At 47.0% G+C, this 23,956-nt stretch overlaps 1 protein-coding gene across 6 annotated transcripts in view; it reads left to right on the top strand.

Moving 5' to 3' along the window:
- Window positions 1-23,956, top strand: part of LOC121586585 (lysophosphatidylcholine acyltransferase 1) — a 39,955-nt gene that overhangs the window by 930 nt on the left and 15,069 nt on the right. For 4 of the 6 annotated variants that reach the window (XM_041903394.2, XM_041903396.2, XM_041903392.2 and 1 more), the window contains 4 exons: window positions 7,645-7,778; window positions 11,507-11,721; window positions 12,307-12,419; window positions 12,704-12,764. In XM_041903394.2, the coding sequence (XP_041759328.2) occupies window positions 7,645-7,778; window positions 11,507-11,721; window positions 12,307-12,419; window positions 12,704-12,764 (523 nt within the window). Of the gene's footprint in view, window positions 1-4,846; window positions 4,992-7,587; window positions 7,779-11,506; window positions 11,722-12,306; window positions 12,420-12,703; window positions 12,765-23,956 lie in introns of those variants that run through there. The other 2 variants (XM_041903398.2, XM_041903397.2) reach the window with 2 other exon arrangements.

The raw sequence follows: 23,956 nt of genomic DNA, 5'->3' as shown, positions 1-23,956 counted from the left end.
TGTAAACAAAAGGGGTTTGAGCCAGGGAATGGATAATTGAGTCCCTGTGTTTACATTGCCACCTCTCTCAATTCAATTTCAATTCAATTTAAGGGCTTTATTGGCATGGGAAACATGTTTACATTGCCAAAGCAAGTGAAATAGATAATAAACAAAAGTGAAATAAACAATATAAAATTAACAGTAAACATTACACTCACAAAAGTTCCAAAAGAATAAAGACATTTCAAGTGTCATTGTCGATATACAGTGTTGTAATGATGTGCAAATTGTTAAAGTACAAAAGGGAAAATAAATAAACATAAATATAGGTTGTATTTACAATGTTGTTTGTTATTCACTGGTTGCCCTTTTCTTGTGGCAACAGGTCACAAATCTTGCTGCTGTGATTGCACACTATGGTATTTCACCCAATAGATATGGGAGTTTATCAAAATTGGATTTGTTTTTTAATTATTTGTGGGTCTGTGTAATCTGAGGGAAATATGTGTCTCTAATATGGTCATACATTTGGCAGGAAGTTAGGAAGTGTACCAATACTCAGCTAGCGTTCTTCCTGGAAGTGCAGGAAATGTGGTTTGTCCCGTTCCTGTCTCCATGGCCTCTCTGCTCTCACACAGGCCCAGGACCAGGGTGTGTCCCAGTCACTCTCAGCCATATACTGTACACTACAGCAACGCTCTCCAACCCTGTTCCTGGAGCGCTACCCTCCTGTAGGTTTTCACTCCAACCCCAGTTGTAACTAACCTGATTCAGCTTATCAAGCAGCTAATTATTAGAATCAGGTGTGCTAGATTAGGGTTGGAGTGAAAACCTACAGGACGGTTAATCTCCAGGAACAGGGTTGGAGAGCCCTGCCCTACAGGGTCCAGGAAACTGGCCTCCGTTTTGGCACAGAACATTTTGTGCCAGCAGTGGAAGAGGAACACGGCAAACAAGTTTACTCCTGCAGCAGGAGGCATGCTTTACACACACACACACACACACACACACACACTGCACACAGAGACAAGGGGCAGAACGTGACTCGATAAAGTAGCAGAACGTGACTTGATAAAGGAGCACAAAGGACTGAGACTTTGGAACAGTATTTAGCTTTTGAATCTGGTGCTAATTATTTCAGTCTCTGGATCTAGGCCAAGCCTTATTAAATGTGCGTTTCTATTTTATTCTAACATGAGCACGTTGGCTTTTTAAAATAGTATTTCTTAGAAGACAGTCAGTGTATTCAATTGCATTGTTATCGTTTGTTGCATGTTTCTGTCAAAGATTACATCTAAATTATCGTTAAACTCAGATCAAAGTTATAGTTAGGCTAGTTGGACAGAAAAAGGTGCTGGAGGCTACTTGGGCTGAAGTAGACACATACACACACTCTTGGGCCAATCAGAGATGTGAAGGTTGCTAGTTGAGTCAGTAAACTGTAACAGGTGTCTGTCTGAGTCTTGTTCTCACTAGCCTACTACCTGCTGTTACTGTGGAGTTGTCAGTGTGTTTTTCCATTCTATGTAGACACACACACTGGTTCATTTAAGAACTGTCTCTCTCTCTGCCTGAACATAAACACTACTTCCCTTCATGCCGCTGACAACAGAGCCGTATGACTGGGTGACGTGTGTGTGTGTGTGTGTCACACCAACACGTGTAAGCACATTCCTCCCTCAGGCCTCTCTTGCTCTCTCCCAGATGGCCTGTTTTTACAAAACAACAAAAACACCTAAAATGAATTAACGTCACAATGAACCAACACACTGAACCAACAAAACAAAACATCCCAAATAAAGATGTCACTCACTGACTGAACAGCTGAGGGGTCTGTATTGTAGTAGCTGGTCTCTGTCTGTCTGCCATTTAGCCTAATGATAAAGTATTTGCATTCTTTGATGTGCCTGTTTGTGTGTGTTGACATTAGTAAGGTTAGTTAGCCCTTGCAGAACTGAAGTCCTTCTGGTTTGCATTTCTCCCTGGCTGCAATGATGATTTAACTAAATAATAACAGCCGCTTCAGCTTGTGAACAGCTAATAAGCACTTCAAGCTGTTGGTTCATTATACTGACAGACAGGAGGAGAGGGGGATCTGGGGCTATCCCTCACAGACCGGGAGGGAGAGGGGTGGAGGAAGAAGAGAAGGTAGCATGGCAGATACACATTGACTTTCAGTCATTGTGCTAATGCTAGCTAGCATTGGCTTGCGAAACTACCTCTAACTACCTTCATACTGGACACAGAGACATGAAAATGGTATCCACAAGTTCATCTGACTCTGGGGAAGTAGATAAAGGGCCTCATTGCCAAAATCCCGATGTATCACTTTAATGCAGTGGGCTAAATCAGGGTCACGCAGACGGTTTCTTGGTAGTCTTAAACAAATCTACTTTGAAACAAAAGTGTACACCTCACACCCATGGTTATTGGCTTAAAAAACATACACCTGTACCATGTCAGATAGAGTTGAAATGTATTCAATTTTGAGTTTGCATCCCAATATTACACTTTATGTACATCACAGAAGACTGAAATACATAACAAAACGTCTAGTGTGTTTATTGAGCTGTACACTGAGTTTACTATTCAGAGATGCTTATTGGGGTCAATATTCCCCTCCAGTGAGGCATCTTTTCAACATGTGGCCAAAAAATTCAGCTGATATCTTATCCCAATCTCTTTATAGACTTTTATCCATGAACACCCTGAAAAAGGCACAGTGATGCTGAAACGTTGGCGTTTTACCCAATAAATTACTGGGAGTTTATTTATATAGAGTGTGCGACTCTCTTTATTTCAGCTTTTATTTATTTCACATTCCCAGTGGGTCAGAAGTTTACATAATAATAACATACACTCAATTAGTATTTGGTAGCATTGCCTTTAAATTGTTTAACTTGGGTCAAACATTTCGTGTAGCCTTCCACAAGCTTCCCACAATAAGTTGGGTGAATTTTGGCCCATTCCTCCTGACAGAGCTGGTGTAACTGAGTCAGGTTTGTAGGCCTCCTTGCTTGCACACGCTTTTTCAGTTCTGCCCACAAGTTTTCTATAGGATTGAGGTCAGGGCTTTGTGATGGCTACTCCAATACCTTGACTTTGTTGTCCTTAAGCCATTTTGCCACAACTTTGGAAGTATGCTTGGGATCATTGTCCATTTGGAAGACCATTTGCGACCAAACTTTAACTTCCTGACTGATGTCTTGAGATGTTGCTTCAATATATCCACATAATTTTCCTTTCTCATGATGCCATCTATTTTGTGAAGTGCACCAGTCCCTCCTGCAGCAAAGCACCCCCACAGCATGATGCTGCCACCCCCTGTGCTTCACGGTTGGGATGGTGTTCTTCGGCTTGCAAGCGACCCCTTTTTTCCTCCAAACATAACGATGGTCATTATGGGCAAACGGTTCTATTTTTGTTTCATCAGACCAGAGGACATTTCTCCAAAAAGTACGATCTTTGTCCCCATGTGCAGTTGCAAACCGTAGTCTGGCTTTTTTATGGCAGTTTTGGAGCAGTGGCTTCTTCCTTGCTGAGCGGCCTTTCAGGTTGTCGATATAGGACTCGTTTTACTGTGGATATAGATACTTTTGTACCTGTGTCCTCCAGCATCTTCACAAGGTCCTTTGCTGTTCTGGGATTGATTTGCACGATTTGGCACCAAAGTACGTTCATCTCTAGGAGACAGAACGCGTCTCCTTCCTGAGCGGTATGATGGCTGTGTGGTCCCATGGTGTTTATACTTGCGTACTATTGTTTGTACAGATGAACGTGGTACCTTCAGACGTTTGGAAATTGCTCCCAAGGATGAACCAGACTTGTGGATGTCTACACATTTTTTTCTGAGGTCTTGGCTGATTTCTTTTCATTTCCCATTTCCCAGGCACTGAGTTTGAAGGTAGGCCTTGAAATACATCCACAGGTACACCTCCAATTGACTCAAATTATGTAAATTAGCCTATTAGAAGCTTCTAAAGCCATGACATCCTTTTCTGGAATTTTCCAAGCTGTTTAAAGGCACAATCAACTTAGTGTATGTAAACTTCTGACCCACTGGAATTGTGATTCAGTGAATTATAAGTGAAATAATTTGTCTGTAAACAATTGTTGGAAACATTTCTTTCGTCATGCACAAAGTAGATGTCCTAACCGACTTGCCAAAACTATAGTTTGTTAACAAGAAATGTGTGGAGTGGTTGAAAAACGAGTTTTAATGATTCCAACCTAAGTGTATGTAAACTTCTGACTTCAACTATATATAGTGCATGAAAGCTACTAGCTACACAGGCTACAATGGCGTTCTATGAAACCTGTACACACGTTGCACTATGTAACTAACATTATAGTAATAACTACACATTCTAGCTATAACAATAAAACCAATAATCAATACAAATATCGCTACTTACAAGTAATGTCCAACAGCAATAAGGCCTCCCTTGCTTGCTCGAATGAGTCTTCCACCAAAACAAGTCCACCTGCTGAAAAGCAACTAGCCATGTTTTGTTGGGGTCCAAGCATTTTGGTGGGGGATGGGCAGTGCTGGCTATGTATATGTGACCCAAAAACCATCAGGATAGACGGAAGGTGATGCTGTTGAATGAAAAAGACCTATTCAATTGTTTACTAGATCGATACAAAAGCGCAGCGCGCCAGTGGGTCATGTGTGCCTTGCATACAAGCCACGCTCAACACTGTTGTCTGAGGCACGTGCTGAGTCACTGCGTAGGGATGGATACGCATACATGCTGTGTCGTGATACTTCAACCGAATAGGACATACATTGTTGGAAATCTGAAAGACTGTAGAAACCGAATATGCATAGGTGCTGCTCAGAATATTTGCTCATCTTTCCCAGAAATCAATTTTATGAGTAGCCAAAACGTCCCACGTTAGCATTAGCCATTTTGGACTATGCGAATGAGGACATTCCAGTACATCTGAAAGGATTATCAAAAGATCATCATGGATCAATTACATAACAGCCAAAGCTTCAATAAAAGGTAAGTCATGTTTTTTAACCAATGGCTTATTGGTGGTTTATTGGAAAATGTATTGTTGTGATCAACCCGGATGTGCATGGGTTTCAATGGCTGACATGTAAGCAGGGAAAATATATAATATAGATTTTTTTTAATTGAAACTTTTGAAAGTTTGTGTATTGGAAAAGGAGTTCTCAAAGTAGATTTCTCAGTTTTGGTGCAATTTTTACATGTAGGTGTGAGGGAGACTGAGGGGCCCTGCTGACAGCTTGCGATTTATGGCCCTGTGTTGGAGGGGAGAGAGGCTGATAAAGATTTCAACTGGTGATTTGGCTATCTGAGGGCCTGTTTGACATCGACACACCAGATTTTCAGCTTTTGGCCATTCGACTGCAGGAAAAGGTTTTAAAAGACCTTCGCTTAAAAAAACTAAAAAAGTGGTAATAGTACAGTTTGTCCATCTTGAGACGCCGTAGCCAGTATACACGTCCTCAAAATAGTCATAATTAAGATTACTCAAGAAATCTGTCATTAATTGAAGTTTTTGCAGAGGAAATCTTAGTTGCACATCTAACTACGATGTTTGGTGCAGTATTTCTCAAATGAAAAAATGTGCATGAAACCGAGTAGTCTCTTGTTAAATGACAACAAACACAAGAGGGAACTTCATTGAAGAATCCCTACTGTTGACCAATCACCGACGAAGGGGCGTTGACTTTGCCTACCGAACTTCGGCTTGCCTCTGAAAATTTTTTGAAGACCAAACGAACAAAAACATCACAACATGTCGTCATTATATATGCACGAACTGTTTCGGATGGGAAGCATGCAGACACCTTTTATAGGGCAGGAAGATGCTTTCCTGCTGAGTAGACTCCGCCCCTACGTGTGTGTGTGTGTGTGTGTGTGTGTGTAGGGGGTGGAGAGCCTTCCCCTAATGGCCCTTGCCAACCCTGGAGGATGGGAGGAAGTGTGTGTGCCGTGCGTTTAAGGAAACAAAAGGCATGCATCTCTCTCTATCTCTTGCATGCCTCCTCTCTCTCACACACACCTCCACTAAGTCTCCTCCTGAATATTTCACACCACAAAGCTTTCCTTTTTAACTCCCTGAATCCTCCCTCACAACAAACATGGAGACCAGCTCACAAGAATGGCAGTTGTAAAAGGCACGATCTGAAAATCGAGGACAGTTATAATTTTATCTCTTGATCTCAATGACATCACCAGCCAATTCTATATTAACCCAAAAAAAGATTTTGCGAGTGTAACGTTACTGTATCTTAGCTAACAATTATTACATACATCTATTAATAGGGTTTGCGACACTTCCAGGATCACAAGATAGCTAACTAGTGGCCTTGGAGGTTTCTCAGACGATCTGATGAGAATCTAAGGAAGATATGCAACTTGTAACACATTTTAACACTGATTGTAAAAGCGCGTCCTTTTTTTGAGTAGCGGGAACGGTGCTCTGCTGCTAAATAAATATAGGGGAAACACTGATTCTACAGGAGGGACTGATAGTCATCATTCTGGTTAGGTTTTAGTCTGTAATGGAGTTATAACAGGATTATAACCTCAGTAGAATGGCTGCTAGATGTTTGTGTTAGTGTGCAGTTTGGATGAGTCCATTACAGAAGGGGGTGGTGGTCAGGTGGGTCGGTTAGGTGTTTTGGGGGAGTGTCAGAAACCAGCCCTATTAAGAGTTTATTTATTTATCTGGCCATGCTGTCTGCACCTGGGGCTCACACAGATAGATGGAGAGGGAGGAGAAGGAATACGAGTCCCCTGGGAGAGGAAAGGAGACCACATCATTGTAATGTAGGGAGGCAGAGAGAGAGGGGGAAATATATTTATAGAGAAAGCAATAGAGAGAGAAACATGTACAGTATTGAGAACAACACACTACTGTAACACACAGTAGGAGAGAGATGAGATGGAGATGGGGGAGAGGAATAGAGGAGGGGGATCTGAAATAACAGTGTTGGCCGTGACATTGTGGAGTGATGGCATGACACTGACACGCACACACAACCATATTCCTTGTAAGGGCATGACAAGTCAATAGTTATCAGCTTTGACCTCAGATGATGCTTCGACCTTTGACCTTAATGATGTAAGCGTAAATTAGTTTGGTACTAAATGAACCGTTTTATATTTTTATTTAAACCTGAAATCACATTGGATTGGTTTGCGTTTTTTGTAGCATTTCAGTATGAGCTATTGTATGCGTGGACCATGTGATCATGCTTACATAAGGAGAATAGAGTAAACAAGGAGAAGGCTAGGTGGGATGACTAGCTGTATGTCTGTCATTGCTGGATGGTTAGAGGCGAGCCTGAGTCTCTTCTTCAACAGAGCCATTCCTGATGGGTCAATCTAATTTGCTAGCTCTCTCCCCTCCTCCTCCCCGTGACTAACTTTCTTAGACTGCTCATCTGTAGACCAGCACCACTCTGGAGAGAACATATAAGGCCCAAGGCAAAGCTATACTAGTTGTACTTGTTTTCACGGAAAGAGAGGCTTTTCCTGACCTGTGTGGTGTGGGCTAATCGCCTAATTTGAAAATGTGAGGATCTGTACCTCTCTGTCTCCCTCTCGCTCCGTGTTTTTATGAATGAATGCATCACCATTTGCTTTTGTCTCTGTCTCTCTCTCTCCCTCCCCCCCTCAGATCGGTGTGATGACGGTGACAGTGTTCCCAGTACGGTTGTTCTTTGCAGTGTTCCTCATGTTGCTGGCCTGGCCCTTTGCTTTCACTGCCTGTCTGGGACGATCTGAACTGGCCGTGGAGACCTGGTGGAGGAGGTGTGTGTGTGTGTGTGAGAGAGAATTTATTTATATATATATATATACACACACACACACACAGTGAGGGAAAAAAGTATTTGATCCCCTGCTGATTTTGTACGTTTGCCCACTGACAAATAAATGATCAGTCTATAATTTTAATGGTAGGTTTATTTGAACAGTGAGAGACAGAATAACAACAAAAAAATCCAGAAAAACGCATGTCAAAAATGTTATAAATTGATTAGCATTTTAATGAGGGAAATAAGTATTTGACCCCTCTGCAAAACATGACTTAGTACTTGGTGGCAAAACCCTTGTTGGCAATCACAGAGGTCAGACGTTTCTTGTAGTTGGCCACCAGGTTTGCACACATCTCAGGAGGGATTTTGTTCCACTCCTCTTTGCAGATCTTCTCCAAGTCAGGTTTCGAGGCTGACGTTTGGCAACTCAAACCTTCAGCTCCCTCCACAGATTTTCTATGGGATTAAGGTCTGGAGACTGGCTAGGCCACTCCAGGACCTTAATGTGCTTTTTCTTGAGCCACTCCTTTGTTGCCTTGGCCGTGTGTTTTGGGTCATTGTCATGCTGGAATACCCATCCATGACCCATTTTCAATGCCCTGGCTGAGGGAAAGAGGTTCTCACCCAAGATTTGACGGTACATGGCCCGTCCATCGTCGCTTTGATGCGGTGAAGTTGTCCTGTCCCCTTAGCAGAAAAACACCCCCAAAGCATAATGTTTCCACTTCCATGTTTGACGGTGGGGATGGTGTTCTTGGGGTCATAGGCAGCATTCCTCCTCCTCCAAACACGGCAAGTTGAGTTGATGCCAAAGAGCTCGATTTTGGTCTCATCTGACCACAACACTTTCACCCAGTTCTCCTCTGAATCATTCAGATGTTCATTGGCAAACTTCAGACGGGCCTGTATATGTGCTTTCTTGAGCAGGGGGACCTTGCGGGCACTGCAGGATTTCAGTCCTTCACGGCATAGTGTGTTACCAATTTGTTTTCTTGGTGACTATGGTCCCAGCTGCCTTGAGATCATTGACAAGATCCTCCCGTGTAGTTCTGGGCTGATTCCTCACCGTTCTCATGATCATTGCAACTCCACGAGGTGAGATCTTGCATGGAGCCCCAGGCCGAGGGAGATTGACAGTTCTTTTGTGTTTCTTCCATTTGCGAATAATCGCACCAACTGTTGTCACCTTCTCACCAAGCTGCTTGGCGATGGTCTTGTAGCCCATTCCAGCCTTGTGTAGGTCTACAAGGTTGTCCCTGACATTCTTGGAGAGCTCTTTGGTCTTGGCCATGGTGGAGAGTTTGGAATCTGATTGATTGCTTCTCTGGACAGGTGTCTTTTATACAGGTAACAAGCTGAGATTAGGAGCACTCCCTTTAAGAGTGTGCTCCTAATCTCAGCTCGTTACCTGTATAAAAGACACCTGGGAGCCAGAAATCTTTCTGATTTGAGAAGGGGTCAAATACTTATTTCCCTCATTAACATGCAAATCAATTTATAACATTTTTGAAAAGCGTTTTTCTTGATTTTTTTGTTGTTATTCTGTCTTTCACTGTTCAAACAAACCTACCATTTAAAATTATAGACTGATCATTTATTTGTCAGTGGGCAAACGTACAAAATCAGCAGGGGATCAAATACTTTTTTCCCTCACTGTGTGTGTATATATATGTATATGTATATGTGTGTATATATACTGCTAAAAAAAATAAAGGGAACACTAAAATAACACATCCTAGATCTGAATGAATGAAATAATCTTATTAAATACTTTTTTCTTTACATAGTTGAATGTGCTGACAACAAAATCACACAAAAATGATCAATGGAAATCAAATTTATCAACCCATGGAGGTCTGGATTTGGAGTCCCCCTCAAAATGAAAGTGAAAAACCACACTACAGGCTGATCCAACTTTGATGTAATGTCCTTAAAACAAGTCAAAATGAGGCTCAGTAGTGTGTGTGGCCTCCACGTGCCTGTATGACCTCCCTACAACGCCTGGGCATGCTCCTGATGAGGTGGCGGATGGTCTCCTGAGGGATCTCCTCCCAGACCTGGACTAAAGCATCTGCCAACTCCTGGACAGTCTGTGGTGCAACGTGGCGTTGGTGGATGGAGTGAGACATGATGTCCCAGATGTGCTCAATTGGATTCAGGTCTGGGGAATGGGCGGGCCAGTCCATAGCATCAATGCCTTCCTCTTGCAGGAACTGCTGACACACTCCAGCCACATGAGGTCTAGCATTGTCTTGCATTAGGAGGAACCCAGGGCCAACCACACCAGCATATGGTCTCACAAGGGGTCTGAGGATCTCATCTCGGTACCTAATGGCAGTCAGGCTACCTCTGGCGAGCACATGGAGGGCTGTGCGGCCCCACAAAGAAATGCCACCCCACACCATGACTGACCCACCGCCAAACCGGTCATGCTGGAGGATGTTGCAGGCAGCAGAACGTTCTCCACGGCGTCTCCAGACTCTGTCACGTCTGTCACATGTGCTCAGTGTGAACCTGCTTTCATCTGTGAAGAGCACAGGGCGCCAGTGGCGAATTTGCCAATCTTGGTGTTCTCTGGCAAATGCCAACGTCCTGCACGGTGTTGGGCTGTAAGCACAACCCCCACCTGTGGACGTCGGGCCCTCATACCACCCTCATGGAGTCTGTTTCTGACTGTTTGAGCAGACACATGCACATTTGTGGCCTGCTGGAGGTCATTTTGCAGGGCTCTGGCAGTGCTCCTCCTGCTCCTCCTTACACAAAGGCGGAGGTAGCAGTCCTGCTGCTGGGTTGTTGCCCTCCTACGGCCTCCTCCACGTCTCCTGATGTACTGGCCTGTCTCCTGGTAGCGCCTCCATGCTCTGGACACTACGCTGACAGACACAGCAAACCTTCTTGCCACAGCTCGCATTGATGTGCCATCCTGGATGAGCTGCACTACCTGAGCCACTTGTGTGGGTTGTAGACTCCGTCTCATGCTACCACTAGAGTGAAAGCACCGCCAGCATTCAAAAGTGACCAAAACATCAGCCAGGAAGCATAGGAACTGAGAAGGGGTCTGTGGTCACCACCTGCAAAACCAGTCCTTTATTGGGGGTGTCTTGCTAATTGCCTATAATTTCCACCTGTTGTCTATTCCATTTGCACAACGGCATGTGAAATGTATTGTCAATCAGTGTTGCTTCCTAAGTGGACAGTTTGATTTCACAGAAGTGTGATTGACTTGGAGTTACATTGTGTTGTTTAAGTGTTCCCTTTATTTTTTTTAGCTGTGTGTATGTATGTATATATATATATATAATGAATGACACACCTGATAATGACATCACCACCTCTTGTGGAAGGTTTGGATATTGTCTTCATTGTGTCGGGGCAAACACACACACGTGTTCTCCAGTACTTTTATATACTTTTTAGCCAGTAGTTCTGAAAGTATAACTCACGAGCCAAAAGTGGTCCCTGAAAATTGCGTACTACGTCACATATGTGCAGGTATGTGAACCACGTCATTGCTCTCTCTGCTGTTTGTTAATCTCTGCTGTGCTCTCACTCAAATGGTGAGGGGGCTGAAGCTCATTGACACATCCAGCCCAAAGTGGGAGGTAAAAAAAATATATACTTAGTAGTCGCCAAAGTTCCAGAGCATGTCTTTAATTGACTTACCTGTATAAATAGAAAATAAACAGACCCACCCTCACCCGTCTGTCTCTCTCTCTCCTACAGGATCTGTGACATAGCCCTGAGGGTGATCATGCGTGCCATGTGGTTCTGTGGAGGTTTCCATTGGGTGACGGTGAAAGGGGAACCGGCCCCGCCCTCGCAGGCGCCCATCCTCACCCTGGCCCCTCACTCGTCCTACTTCGACGCCATCCCCATCACCATGACCATGGCCTCTATCGTCATGAAGACCGAGAGCAAGAACATCCCTGTCTGGGGCAGTGAGTAGTCGTCTTCATCCCTCTGTCATCTTCATTCAATATTAGGAAGAGGAAGACAATGGGTCTTCCTCACCTCTCTCTCTCTTTCTCTGTCTCTTCCTCATTTGTCAGACTTTTTTGGTCTTTCTCATTGTCTAGGGAAGTGTGTACTGTAGTCTTCATCTTCATTCTCTCTCTGGTACCATAGTCTTCCTAATTTCTCTCTGTCTCTGTCAAGGGCGTTGAGAACCATAGTCTTCGGATAGATACTGACTGATGTGTGTTAGTGAGGTTATCAGACTGGACATGAAGGGGGGAGGGGAGTGAATGGGTAGGGAGGTGGTGAGGCCAGGTGTAAATGATTAGCATATTCTCGTTATCTCATTATAACATTATTATTAGTCGTCATGCTAATCACTAATCTCTCGATCATCCCTATATTTCCCTCCCTCTCTCTCCCCCTTCCCCCACCTCCCCTTCTCTCCCCACTGTCTTTCCCTCATCTCCTCCCTCCCTCTCTCCCCCTTCCCCCACCTCCCCTTCTCTCCCCACTGTCTTTCCCTCATCCCCTCCCCCTTCTGTCTCTCCCTCCCCCTGCCCCACCAGCTCTGATAAAGTTCATAAGGCCAGTGTTCGTGTCGCGGTCGGACCAGGATTCTCGTCGGAAGACGGTCGAGGAGATCAAACGCAGAGCCCATGCTGGAGGGAAGTGGCCTCAGGTAACACACACGCTGCCTGCTTGTGCTTGTGTTAACATAAAGACCAATGTCAAATTCAATGTACTGTGTTTAGATAAGACGAGATGTAGCTAAATATAGTTTTGTTTTCTGCTGTGGCCATGCTACCTTTGTGATGGCAAAAACTGATTCAATGATGGCTATATCCCCTATCTAACACTGCATGGGGTGCGCGCGCGTGTGTGTGCGCGTGTGTGCGTGTGTGTGCGTGTGTGTGTGTGTGTGTGTGTGTGTGTGTGTGTGTGTGTGTATGCGTATGCGTGCAGATAATGATATTTCCAGAGGGGACGTGTACCAACAGATCCTGCCTTATCACATTCAAACCTGGTATGTGTTCTTGTTTATGCTGACCAAGCTCTCACGCCCTCACTCTCTCTCTTTCTGTCTCTCTTTTACTCTCTTTCTCTTTCTGTCTCTCTTTTACTCTCTTTCTATTTCTGTCTCTCTCTCTCTCTTCTAACTGAATCACAAGTCAGGTGGAAAGCGTGTGTGTGTATGTCTCTGTGTATGTGTGTCTTCTGTGTGCGTCCGTGTGTGCGTGTTGTCTGTTCTGTGTGTGTGTCTTCTGTGTGTGTCTGTTCTGTGTGTGCGTGTTCCCACTGTAGTGACCCCTCTTCATTGTGACTGTCCCCACAGAGTAATCCCTTCTGTTCCACCCCAGTGTCACCGTCCTGTCCCCATAAGCCATGCTTGTCTAACTCTGTCTCACCCTGTCCAGTTAAAACTACATTCTGGGATTTAAAAAAGCACAAAATGCTGTCCACGCCATTTGTTATGGTATACAGATGAGGGATAGGGCTAGGGAAATGTAACCAACATTCATAGACAGTGCTCCAGACGTAAGGAAACACAGAATATACACTGCTCAAAAAAATAAAGGGAACACTTAAACAACACATCCTAGATCTGAATGAATGAAATAATCTTATTAAATACTTTTTTCTCTACATAGTTGAATGTGCTGACAACAAAATCACACAAAAATTATCAATGGAAATCAAATGTATCAACCCATGGAGGTCTGGATTTGGAGTCACCCTCAAAATTAAAGTGGAAAACCACACTACAGGCTGATCCAACTTTGATGTAATGTCCTTAAAACAAGTCAAAATTAGGCTCCGTAGTGTGTGTGGCCTCCACGTGCCTGTATGACCTCCCTACAACGCCTGGGCATGCTCCTGATGAGGTGGCGGATGGTCTCCTGAGGGATCTCCTCCCAGACCTGGACTAAAGCATCCGCCAACTCCTGGACAGTCTGTGGTGCAACGTGGCGTTGGTGGATGGAGTGAGACATGATGTCCCAGATGTGCTCAATTGGATTCAGGTCTGGGGAATGGGCGGGCCAGTCCATAGCATCAATGCCTTCCTCTTGCAGGAACTGCTGACACACTCCAGCCACATGAGGTCTAGCATTGTCTTGCATTAGGAGGAACCCAGGGCCAACCGCACCAGCATATGGTCTCACAAGGGGTCTGAGGATCTCATCTCGGTACCTAATGGCAGTCAGGCTACCTCTGGCGAGCACATGGAGGGCTGTGCGGCCCCCCAAAGAAATGCCACCCCACACCATGACTGACCCACCGCCAAACCGGTCATGCTGGAGGATGTTGCAGGCAGCAGAACATTCTCCACGGCATCTCCAGACTCTGTCACGTCTGTCACATGCTCAGTGTGAACCTGCTTTCATCTGTGAAGAGCACAGGGCGCCAGTGGCGAATTTGCCAATCTTGGTGTTCTCTGGCAAATGCCAAACGTCCTGCACGGTGTTGGGCTGTAAGCACAACCCCCACCTGTGGACGTCGGGCCCTCATACCACCCTCATGGAGTCTGTTTCTGACCGTTTGAGCAGACACATGCACATTTGTGGCCTGCTGGAGGTCATTTTGCAGGGCTCTGGCAGTGCTCCTCCTGCTCCTCCTTACACAAAGGCGGAGGTAGCGGTCCTGCTGCTGGGTTGTTGCCCTCCTACGGCCTCCTCCACATCTCCTGATGTACTGGCCTGTCTCCTGGTAGCGCCTCCATGCTCTGGACACTATGCTGACAGACACAGCAAACCTTCTTGCCACAGCTCGCATTGATGTGCCATCCTGGATGAGCTGCACTACCTGAGCCACTTGTGTGGGTTGTAGACTCCGTCTCATGCTACCACTAGAGTGAAAGCACCGCCAGCATTCAAAAGTGACCAAAACATCAGCCAGGAAGCATAGGAACTGAGAAGTGGTCTGTGGTCACCACCTGCAGAACCACTTCTTTATTGGGGGTGTCTTGCTAATTGCCTATAATTTCCACCTGTTGTCTATTCCATTTGCACAACAGCATGTGAAATGTATTGTCAATCAGTGTTGCTTCCTAAGTGGACAGTTTGATTTCACAGAAGTGTGATTGACTTGGAGTTACATTGTGTTGTTTAAGTGTTCCCTTTATTTTTTTGAGCAGTGTATTTTGAAGCTAGTCATTGTTTGTTTAAATTCTTGTTGTTTGTAAACAATGGAGTAACATTGTTATATTTTGGGTTATGAAAAATGTAAATAGTTAGACATACAGTACCAGTCAAAAGTTTGGACACACCTACACATTCTAGGGTTTTCTTTATCTTTACTATTTTCTACATTGTAGAATAATAGTGAAGACATCAACTATGAAATAACACATATGGAATATTATATTATTTTGAGAGTCTTCAAAGTAGCTACCCTTTGCCTTGATGACAGCTTTGCACACTCTTGGCATTCTCTCAACCAGCTTCATGGGGTAGTCACCTGGAATGCATTTCAATTAACAGGTGTGCCTTGTTCAAAGTTAATTTGTGGAATTTCTTTCCTTCTTAATACATTTGAGCCAATCAGCTGTGTTGTGACAAGGTAGGGGGGTATGCAGAAGACAGCCCTATTTCATAAAAGACCAAGTCCATATTATGGCAAGAACAGCTCAAATAAGCAAAGGAAACAACAGTCCCATCATTACTTTAAGACATGAAGGTCAGTCAATACGGAACATTTCAAGAACTTTGAACGTTTCTTCAAGTGCAGTTGCAAAAACTATCAAGCGCTATGATGAAACTGGCTCTCATGAGGACCGCCACAGGAAAGGAAGACCGAGAGTTACAGTGGGGGAAAAAAGTATTTAGTCAGCCACCAATTGTGCAAGTTCTCCCACTTAAAAAGATGAGAGAGGCCTGTAATTTTCATCATAGGTACACGTCAACTATGACAGACAAATTGAGAATTTTTTTTCCAGCAAATCACATTGTAGGATTTTTAATGAATTTATTTGCAAATTATGGTGGAAAATAAGTATTTGGTCACCTACAAACAAGCAAGATTTCTGGCTCTCACAGACCTGTAACTTCTTCTTTAAGAGGCTCCTCTGTCCTCCACTCGTTACCTGTATTAATGGCACCTATTTGAACTTGTTATCAGTATAAAAGACACCTGTCCACAACCTCAAACAGTCACACTCCAAACTCCACTATGGCCAAGACCAAAGAGCTGTCAAAGGACACCAGAAACAAAATTGTAGACCTGCACCAGGCTGGGAAGACTGAATATGCAATAGGTAAGCAGCTTGGTTTGAAGAAATCAACTGTGGGAGCAATTATTAGGAAATGGAAGACATACAAGACCACTGATAATCTCCCTCGATCTGGGGCTCCACGCAAAATCTCACCCCGTGGGGTCAAAATGATCACAAGAACGGTGAGCAAAAATCCCAGAACCACACGGGGGGACCTAGTGAATGACCTGCAGAGAGCTGGGACCAAAGTAACAAAGCCTACCATCAGTAACACACTACGCCGCCAGGGACTCAAATCCTGCAGTGCCAGACGTGTCCCCCTGCTTAAGCCAGTACATGTCCAGGCCCGTCTGAAGTTTGCTAGAGTGCATTTGGATGATCCAGAAGAGGATTGGGAGAATGTCAGATGAAACCAAAATAGAACTTTTTGGTAAAAACTCAACTCGTCGTGTTTGGAGGACAAAGAATGCTGAGTTGCATCCAAAGAACACCATACCTACTGTGAAGCATGGGGGTGGAAACATCATGCTTTGGGGCTGTTTTTCTGCAAAGGGACCAGGACGACTGATCCGTGTAAAGGAAAGAATGAATGGGGCCATGTATCGTGAGATTTTGAGTGAAAACCTCCTTCCATCAGCAAGGGCATTGAATATGAAACGTGGCTGGGTCTTTCAGCATGACAATGATCCCAAACACACCGCCCGGGCAACGAAGGAGTGGCTTCGTAAGAAGCATTTCAAGGTCCTGGAGTGGCCTAGCCAGTCTCCAGATCTCAACCCCATAGAGAATCTTTGGAGGGAGTTGAAAGTCCGTGTTGCCCAGCGACAGCCCCAAAACATCACTGCTCTAGAGGAGATCTGCATGGAGGAATGGGCCAAAATACCAGCAACAGTGTGTGAAAACCTTGTGAAGACTTACAGAAAACGTTTGACCTGTGTCATTGCCAACAAAGGGTATATAACGATTAGTTACCGGAGTGTAACTCCAGTTCTATGAGTGGAGCGGAGCCCCATAGGGGAGCTCTGCTCCTAATGGTTTACCCTCTGCCCTAAGGTAGCAGCAGCCTGAGACAAAATTATGCACACACCTACAGCCAATAGGAGTACAGGTGTCCCTATAAGAGGGGGTGCCTCCCCTCAATCAGCCTCCCGAGATATTTTTCTTCAGCGAGACTAGAGAGGGTCGGCAGGGCCTTAAGTCCTATGGGGCTCCGCTCCACTCATAGAACTGGAGTTACACTCCGGTAACTAATCGTTCTATATCGTGGAGCTCCGCCCCATAGGGGAGCTCTGCTCCTAATGGTTTAAGGTGGAGCGTAGTGCTCCAAAATGTACTCCCTGCCGAGCCTAACACTTCCCATCGAAGAAAGAAAGTCAAGCCTAGCAATGGCTGCAACCGAGTCCCGCAGTACTGCAACTAAAAACCCCTACGGGCGTCACAATATACCGCGTCATCGGTTTAAAAAACCCGCCCCACCTAGTCCAATGGCAATGACTAGTGGGCAGATCACCAGAATAGAAGCCATACTAATCTGTACTAGCAGATAGATGTGCCTCAATATCCTGTGAAAACACTACCGACCACTAATGGAATGACATCAAGTGTCACTCTACATTATGAACGCGGTAGACCGCCTCACTCACTCAATGGAATCCCAGAGATTAGTGGGCAGGAACAAAAACATGAGTCATACTAACTGAACAAGCAGATAGATGACCTCATATTCTGTTAATCAACGCATGCCTCTACTGTACTGATCCTGTCAGTCAGGATTCATGTCACAAACTGTTTTCTTATCCAAAGCGGACCTGATGGAAACCCAGTCCATAGTCCTGCTTTTCCCTCTCTTCCTAGCTCCAGATCTCCCTTCAGCTATGCTGAGTACAGACCGAGCCAAAGAGTTAGAAAACACATCTGTCAAAAACACGTCTTCCTAACCAAAGCGGACCTGATGGAAACCTGAGTCCACAGTCCTGCTTCTCCTCTCTTTCTTGCTCAAGATCTCCCTTCAGCCACGCTGAGTACAGATCGAGCCAGAGAATTAGAAGACATATCTAAGAGATAGAAACGGATAAATGGAGACGGCGTCGACCAGGATGCTGCTCTACAGATATCCTCTACTCCTGTTCCTCTAAAAAGGGCAGTAGAAGCCGCTACTCCACGAGTGGAGTGAGCTCTGATACCCTGAGGCAATTGCCGCCCTGCTACCTCATAAGCTGTCTCAATGCCTTCACAAAGCCAGTGAGACAGCCTCTGTTTTGAAAGTGGTCTACCTAGTGCAGCCGCACAGTGACACACAAACAACTGAGGCGATGACCTAATCGCTGCTGTGCGCTCGACGTAACACGCCAAAGCGCGTACCGGGCACAGGCGATGGAGCTTCTCCTCACTCCTCTCTCTATGAGGAGGAGGAGAAAAAAGCCCACAGCTCCACGGTCTGTGACCTATATGAACTCTTAATAACCTTCGGCACAAATGCCGGGTTAGGACGTAACACTGCTCTGCTCAGGTCACCATTGATGGCCAGGCAGTCAGGTCTCGTCGAAAGAGCACACAAATCACTGACCCGCTTAGCTGTAGTCAAAGCGAGCAACAGTGCTGTCTTGATAGACAGCATCTTGAGGGGTATTTGATTAAATGGCTCGAACGGCGACTTGCATAGCGCTTCGAGTACCAAAGCCAAATCCCACTGAGGAAGCGTGACTCTAGGTGTTGGCCTAAGTCGCCGCGTTCCTAATAGGAAGCGTTTCACTAGAGGGTGACTAAAGACATTGTCTCTGCCAAAACCCCCATGACAAGCTGAAATCGCTGCTGCAAACACTCTAATCGTGGCAGGCGATTTTTGCTTATCAAACATGAGCTGCAGAAAAGAGAAAATACTCTCCACCTGACAGCTCATGGGGTCCACACCTTGTGTGACACACCATCGTGAAAACACGTTCCATCTACTGGCATACATCTTAGAAGTGGAACTGGCACGTGAACCCTGTATGGTCCTGATCACTGCATCAGATAACCCACGGCGCTCTAGCCTGTCCCTCTCAGCAGCCAGGCCTTCAGTGGTTGGCCGATTATGGGCAATTTCCCTATCGTGCCAGCCGCCTGAGACAACGCGTCCCGTCGATGTGGAATTGGCCAAGGTGGCGCAATCAACATTTGACTAATCTCCGCAAACCACAGAGCCCCCGGGCGATCGGGCGCTATCAGTATCACTGACAGCCCCCCTGACCTCACCCTGGCTAGCAGTGGGAGAATGCAGGACAGCGGAGGGAATGCATACAGGAGAACTCTCGGCCACGGTTGGTGCGCAAAGGCGTCCCCTTCCCAGTGGCGGTTCGTCCTGTTCCCTCAGAGAGAACCACAGAGGACATTGCGCGTTCACGCGTGACGCGAATAGGTCCACCTCGGCTCTCCCGAATTGTTCCCAAATCTGGAGAACAATGTCTGGATGCAGACACCACTGCGTCGTCTTGAGGACCCCCTCTTGACATGAGGTCTGCTCCTACGTTCAAGTAGCCCGGAATGTGTGCTGCTCTCAATGAGCGAAGGTGCTCGTGAGCCCACAGCCACAATTCCTCTGCCGCCCGATGGAGAGCAGGCGACCTGACTCCACCCTGGCGATTTATGTGGGCTACTGTGGTCCGGTTGTCTGACCAGACCAGCACATCGCGACCCCGAAGGGTAGACGCGAAGTGGGTCAGAACCAGTCTAACCGTTTCCAACTCCAGGAGGTTGATGTGACGACCTGATTGAGGCCACACACCTCCTATCGCTTGTGTCTGACATGTCCCTCCCCATCCCGTCAGGGACGCATCCGTGAATACTGGGATGTGAGAGGACACCTTTCCTATCGGGACTCCGTACGTGAGAACGCGCGAGTTTCTCCAATAGTTTAGGTCTGCACTGAGCGAGAGGGGAACCACCACCAACCGATGACGTTGACGCAATGGGTCTAGTCTTAGTTGGGCGAACCATCGCTGCGTCCTGCGCATGTGCAGGAGTCCCAGCGGAACCACAGAGTGGGCTGACGACATGAGACCCAAAAGTGACATGATCGACAGCGCCGTCACCGTGTGATTCGGACGACACTTCCTTAGGGATAGCAACAAGGCTACCCTTCGGGGGTCCGAGATTCGAGCCCTCATCCTCACAGTGTCTAGCTGTATCCCCAGGTAGACAATCTGATGAGTGGGCCAGGGCGCGCTCTTTTTCCAATTCACAGCGAACCCCAGACTTGTGAGATGCATCACTGTCTGTGTTGTGTGAGTGATCGCCAGCTCTGCTGACGGGGCGAGAACCAGTAGGTCGTCCAGGTAGGCTAGTAGCCTTATTCCCTGACGACGCAACGGTTCCAATGCCGACTCCACACACTTGGAAAATGTGCGAGGTGCCAGGGCGTACCCAAATGGCATCCTCGTGTATTCGTACGCCACCCCTTGAAAGGCGAACCGCAGAAACTTCCTGTGTCTGACATGCACATGAACCGGCACATGAAAGTACGCGTCCTTTAGGTCTATGCTCGTACAAAAGTCCCCTCTCTGGACACATTCCAGCAGACGTTTTGTCGTTAGCATTCGGAAGGGCCGTTTGGTTATGCTCTCGTTGAGAATGCGTAAATCCAAAATCGGCCTCACTCCCCCCGTCTTTTTGGGCACTAGGAAATAAGGCGAATATAGCCCTTTGTTCCTTTGCTCCCGGGGAACTACTGTCACCGCCTCCTTCGCCAAAAGTTCCGTAATCTCTGTCATCAGAGCGGCCACTTTGTCTGGCGTTTTCATCACCGTCTCCACCACTCCCCTGAACGTGGGTGGGGTCCGTGGAATTGGAGAGCATAACCCTTCTGCAACGTCTGTTCTAGCCAGCGTGAGAGGGTGCAGCTTCTTCGCCACTGCCAGCAATGCTGAGAAAGTGGCTGGGCGCGAAGCTGTGGTGCATCCAGTAGGAAGGACCTGTATTCCTCTATGGCCCTTACCGCCACTGTTCCCCAACATTGAAGTGGTGGAACAGCCCAAGGTGGGCCTCCCGTGAAAGGGAGAGGAAATGCGTTCTGAGAAAGAAAGAGGAGTAGGGACGTCGGGTTAAACCCGTAACCGTCGTATTCCTGCCCTCCTTGAACGCATCGCGGGTCTGAATTGCACTGACCGAGGCCACAGCCTGCGGCAGGGCACCATCCCCAGCAATCGATTGCGTCATCTTAGGTGACTGCAATTCGCTATCAGAGCCCTTCACTACAGTACTCCTAGAAGTCTGTAGTATGAGGTCTCTATGAGGTAAAACAAGGCGGCGCCTTGATACCTTCTTAACTTTCACCTTCTGTGTGTGTTCAACTCTGCACCCCTGGTGGGTTGATTCACGCTCAGTGTGGTGAGTACTGGCTCGTTCTGTCAGGGGAGCTGAAACTTTGGTTATACCCATAACGCTAGTAATCCTGCCCTCCGTGAACGTAGCATGGGTCTGAATCGCCTTAACCGAGACCTTGGTCTGCGATAATGCGCCGTCCCCAGATAGCTGCTGTGTTACAATGCCTGGGGGCGCCGATACTCTGGGCACCTTGGTGACCGCGGTAATCGGGCCCTCCGTGAACGCAGCATGGGTCTGGCTCGTACTAGTGGAGACCTTAGTCTGTACTAGTGCGCCATCCCAAATAGCGGCTGCGTCCTCATGTCAGAATCTGACCGGGACTGCTGCCTTCTATGTAAAGCACTTCTTATACGTGAAGTGTGATGTGACGACCTGATTGAGGTCTTCTGGATACCTACTCTTAGTGCCTGTTCAGCAACGCACCCTCGGTGGGCTGAACGGCTCTTAGAGTGGTAAGGGAAGAGAGGGTGAGATTTGAACGCTCTCGGACGTATTATGGAAAAGAGGCTCTTTTTGACAAAGTCAGGTGGAGCCAACTCTTTATTAAACACATCAACAAAAGCATTTACATCAGCACCCGTCCCTTCAACCGAAGGGTGGGGGGGGAACAGTGGGCGCGTTCGACACCATCGATGCGTCCTCCATCCTCTCCCCGCGTCCCGTCACGTACGCCTCTTGCCTCCTTGGAGGGCCAGGTCGGCGTCCTCGTCACCTCCCTCGCCGGCTGTAGTGGGGCTACCGTGAGCTGCTGGGAGGGCCGAGCCCGCTCTTGCTGCTCGAGGCCGCCGGATGACGCCGATTACGCCGCCTGCGTCGTAGATCCCGGTCTACTTAGAGGGGCGGAGGTAGATGGCCTTTGGGGGAGGAGGGGGGCCGAGTCGTCCTGCCAACGGCAGGTGCTTGGCCAACTGCTTCTTCTCCTCCTCCAACTTCGAAAAACGCTCCGTCGCCTCTTTGACTGCGACCCCAAAGAGGCCGTCGTCAGAGAGGGGGCGTTCAAAAGAGACGTCCTGTCTGCCTCTTTCATGGAAGTCAAAGACAACCAGAGGTGTCGTTCCCCCGACCACCGAAGTGGCCATGGATCTCCCCGTGCAGACTGCGGACGCCTGTGTAAGGTGGAGTATGGCGCCAGAAATTCTGGACGCCTCCTCCACCTCCTCCGGTGCCATCTCTGTCTTACCTGTGGTTAAACGGGACAGAGAGGCCGCCAAGAGGGCAATGTTGTTAGCTGCTGCTACAGCTTGGGCTCCCAACCCAAAATACTTCTCTAATAGCGACGCTGTGAGTCGGTCCTTCTGGGATGGCAACGTGGCCTTCTTGGAAGAGGGCCAAGGGCTCGAACCCGGTACGAGATAAGCCGCCATGGCGCTCTCTAACCTGGGGATTCCCTGACCCTGAAGCCTTCCTTCCACTCTCGTGAATGGGAGATACGCTTTTACAGGCAAACGCGCCGCTAAAGGTGCCTCCCACGAGCCTCCAACGCACCTAGCCAAAGAAGGCATGGCAGGAGCCACTGGCTCTGCCGCCTTCCTTGGCCTGGAATAAGGACCTCCCTCCATCATATCAATCTCCGGTGCGGAGGGAAGAGGGGGCAGCTCTATTGCCAGCCGTTGAGCAGCTCTCTCAATGAGACCCGGAAAATCCGCTCTCAGAGAGGCTGCAGCGAAAGAGAGAGCTTCTGATCTCTCAGAGCTCGTATCCCCTTCGCTATAGGGACTACAAGCCCTCTCGCTCTCTAAAAGAAAGGGGGGCTTGAAAGTATGAGGGACGGGGTCCGACTGTTCCATTGGAATGCCAGACCCTTCCTCAAAATCCCCATCTTCCCCCGAGTCTGCGCCGTCGGACGACGCTCTGAAGCAGAGGCTAGTATCGACAACACATCCTCAAGGGGGATGTCCTCCCCTGAAAACGCCTAACGCTGCTTCCTCTCCTTTAAAGAAAGGAGGGCGCAGGAGGCGAATCTGGGACTGCAGACGCCTTCCTTGGCATGCTGGGATCCCAAACACACGAAACATAAGTCGTGGTGGTCACCGGCCGCCATGGAAGTGCATCTGCACTGAGCTCTGAAAAGAGCTTTTGGGGGTGGAAAATCTCCCGGTGTGCTCATTTAGACGACGTTGATGACTGGAATATCAACGGCGTTTTCGTCCTGAGTCTTCGTGCTTCGTCTCTTCTTGGCTCTTCAGTCTAGTCATCCAGTCGCTGAAGAAAAAGGGAGGCTGATTGAGGGGAGGCACCCCCTCTTATAGGGACACCTGTACTCCTATTGGCTGTAGGTGTGTGCATAATTTTGTCTCAGGCTGCTGCTGCCTTAGGGCAGAGGGTAAACCATTAGGAGCAGAGCTCCCCTATGGGGCGGAGCTCCACGATATAGAACAAAGTATTGAGAAACTTTTGTTATTGACCAAATACTTATTTTCCACCATAATTTGCAAATAAATTCATAAAAAATCCTACAATGTGATTTTCTGGAATTTTTTTTCTCATTTTGTCTGTCATAGTTGAAGTGTACCTATGATGAAAATTACAGGCCTCTCTCATCTTTTTAAGTGGGAGAACTTGCACAATTGGTGGCTGACTAAATACTTTTTTCCCCCACTGTACCTCCCGCTTAGTGGGACTATCATTTGTTTTTCAACAGGACA

This window comes from Coregonus clupeaformis, chromosome 17 (genome assembly GCF_020615455.1).
Source record: "Coregonus clupeaformis isolate EN_2021a chromosome 17, ASM2061545v1, whole genome shotgun sequence".
Lineage (NCBI taxonomy): Eukaryota > Metazoa > Chordata > Actinopteri > Salmoniformes > Salmonidae > Coregonus > Coregonus clupeaformis.
This window is presented reverse-complemented; position numbering and strand designations above follow the sequence as displayed.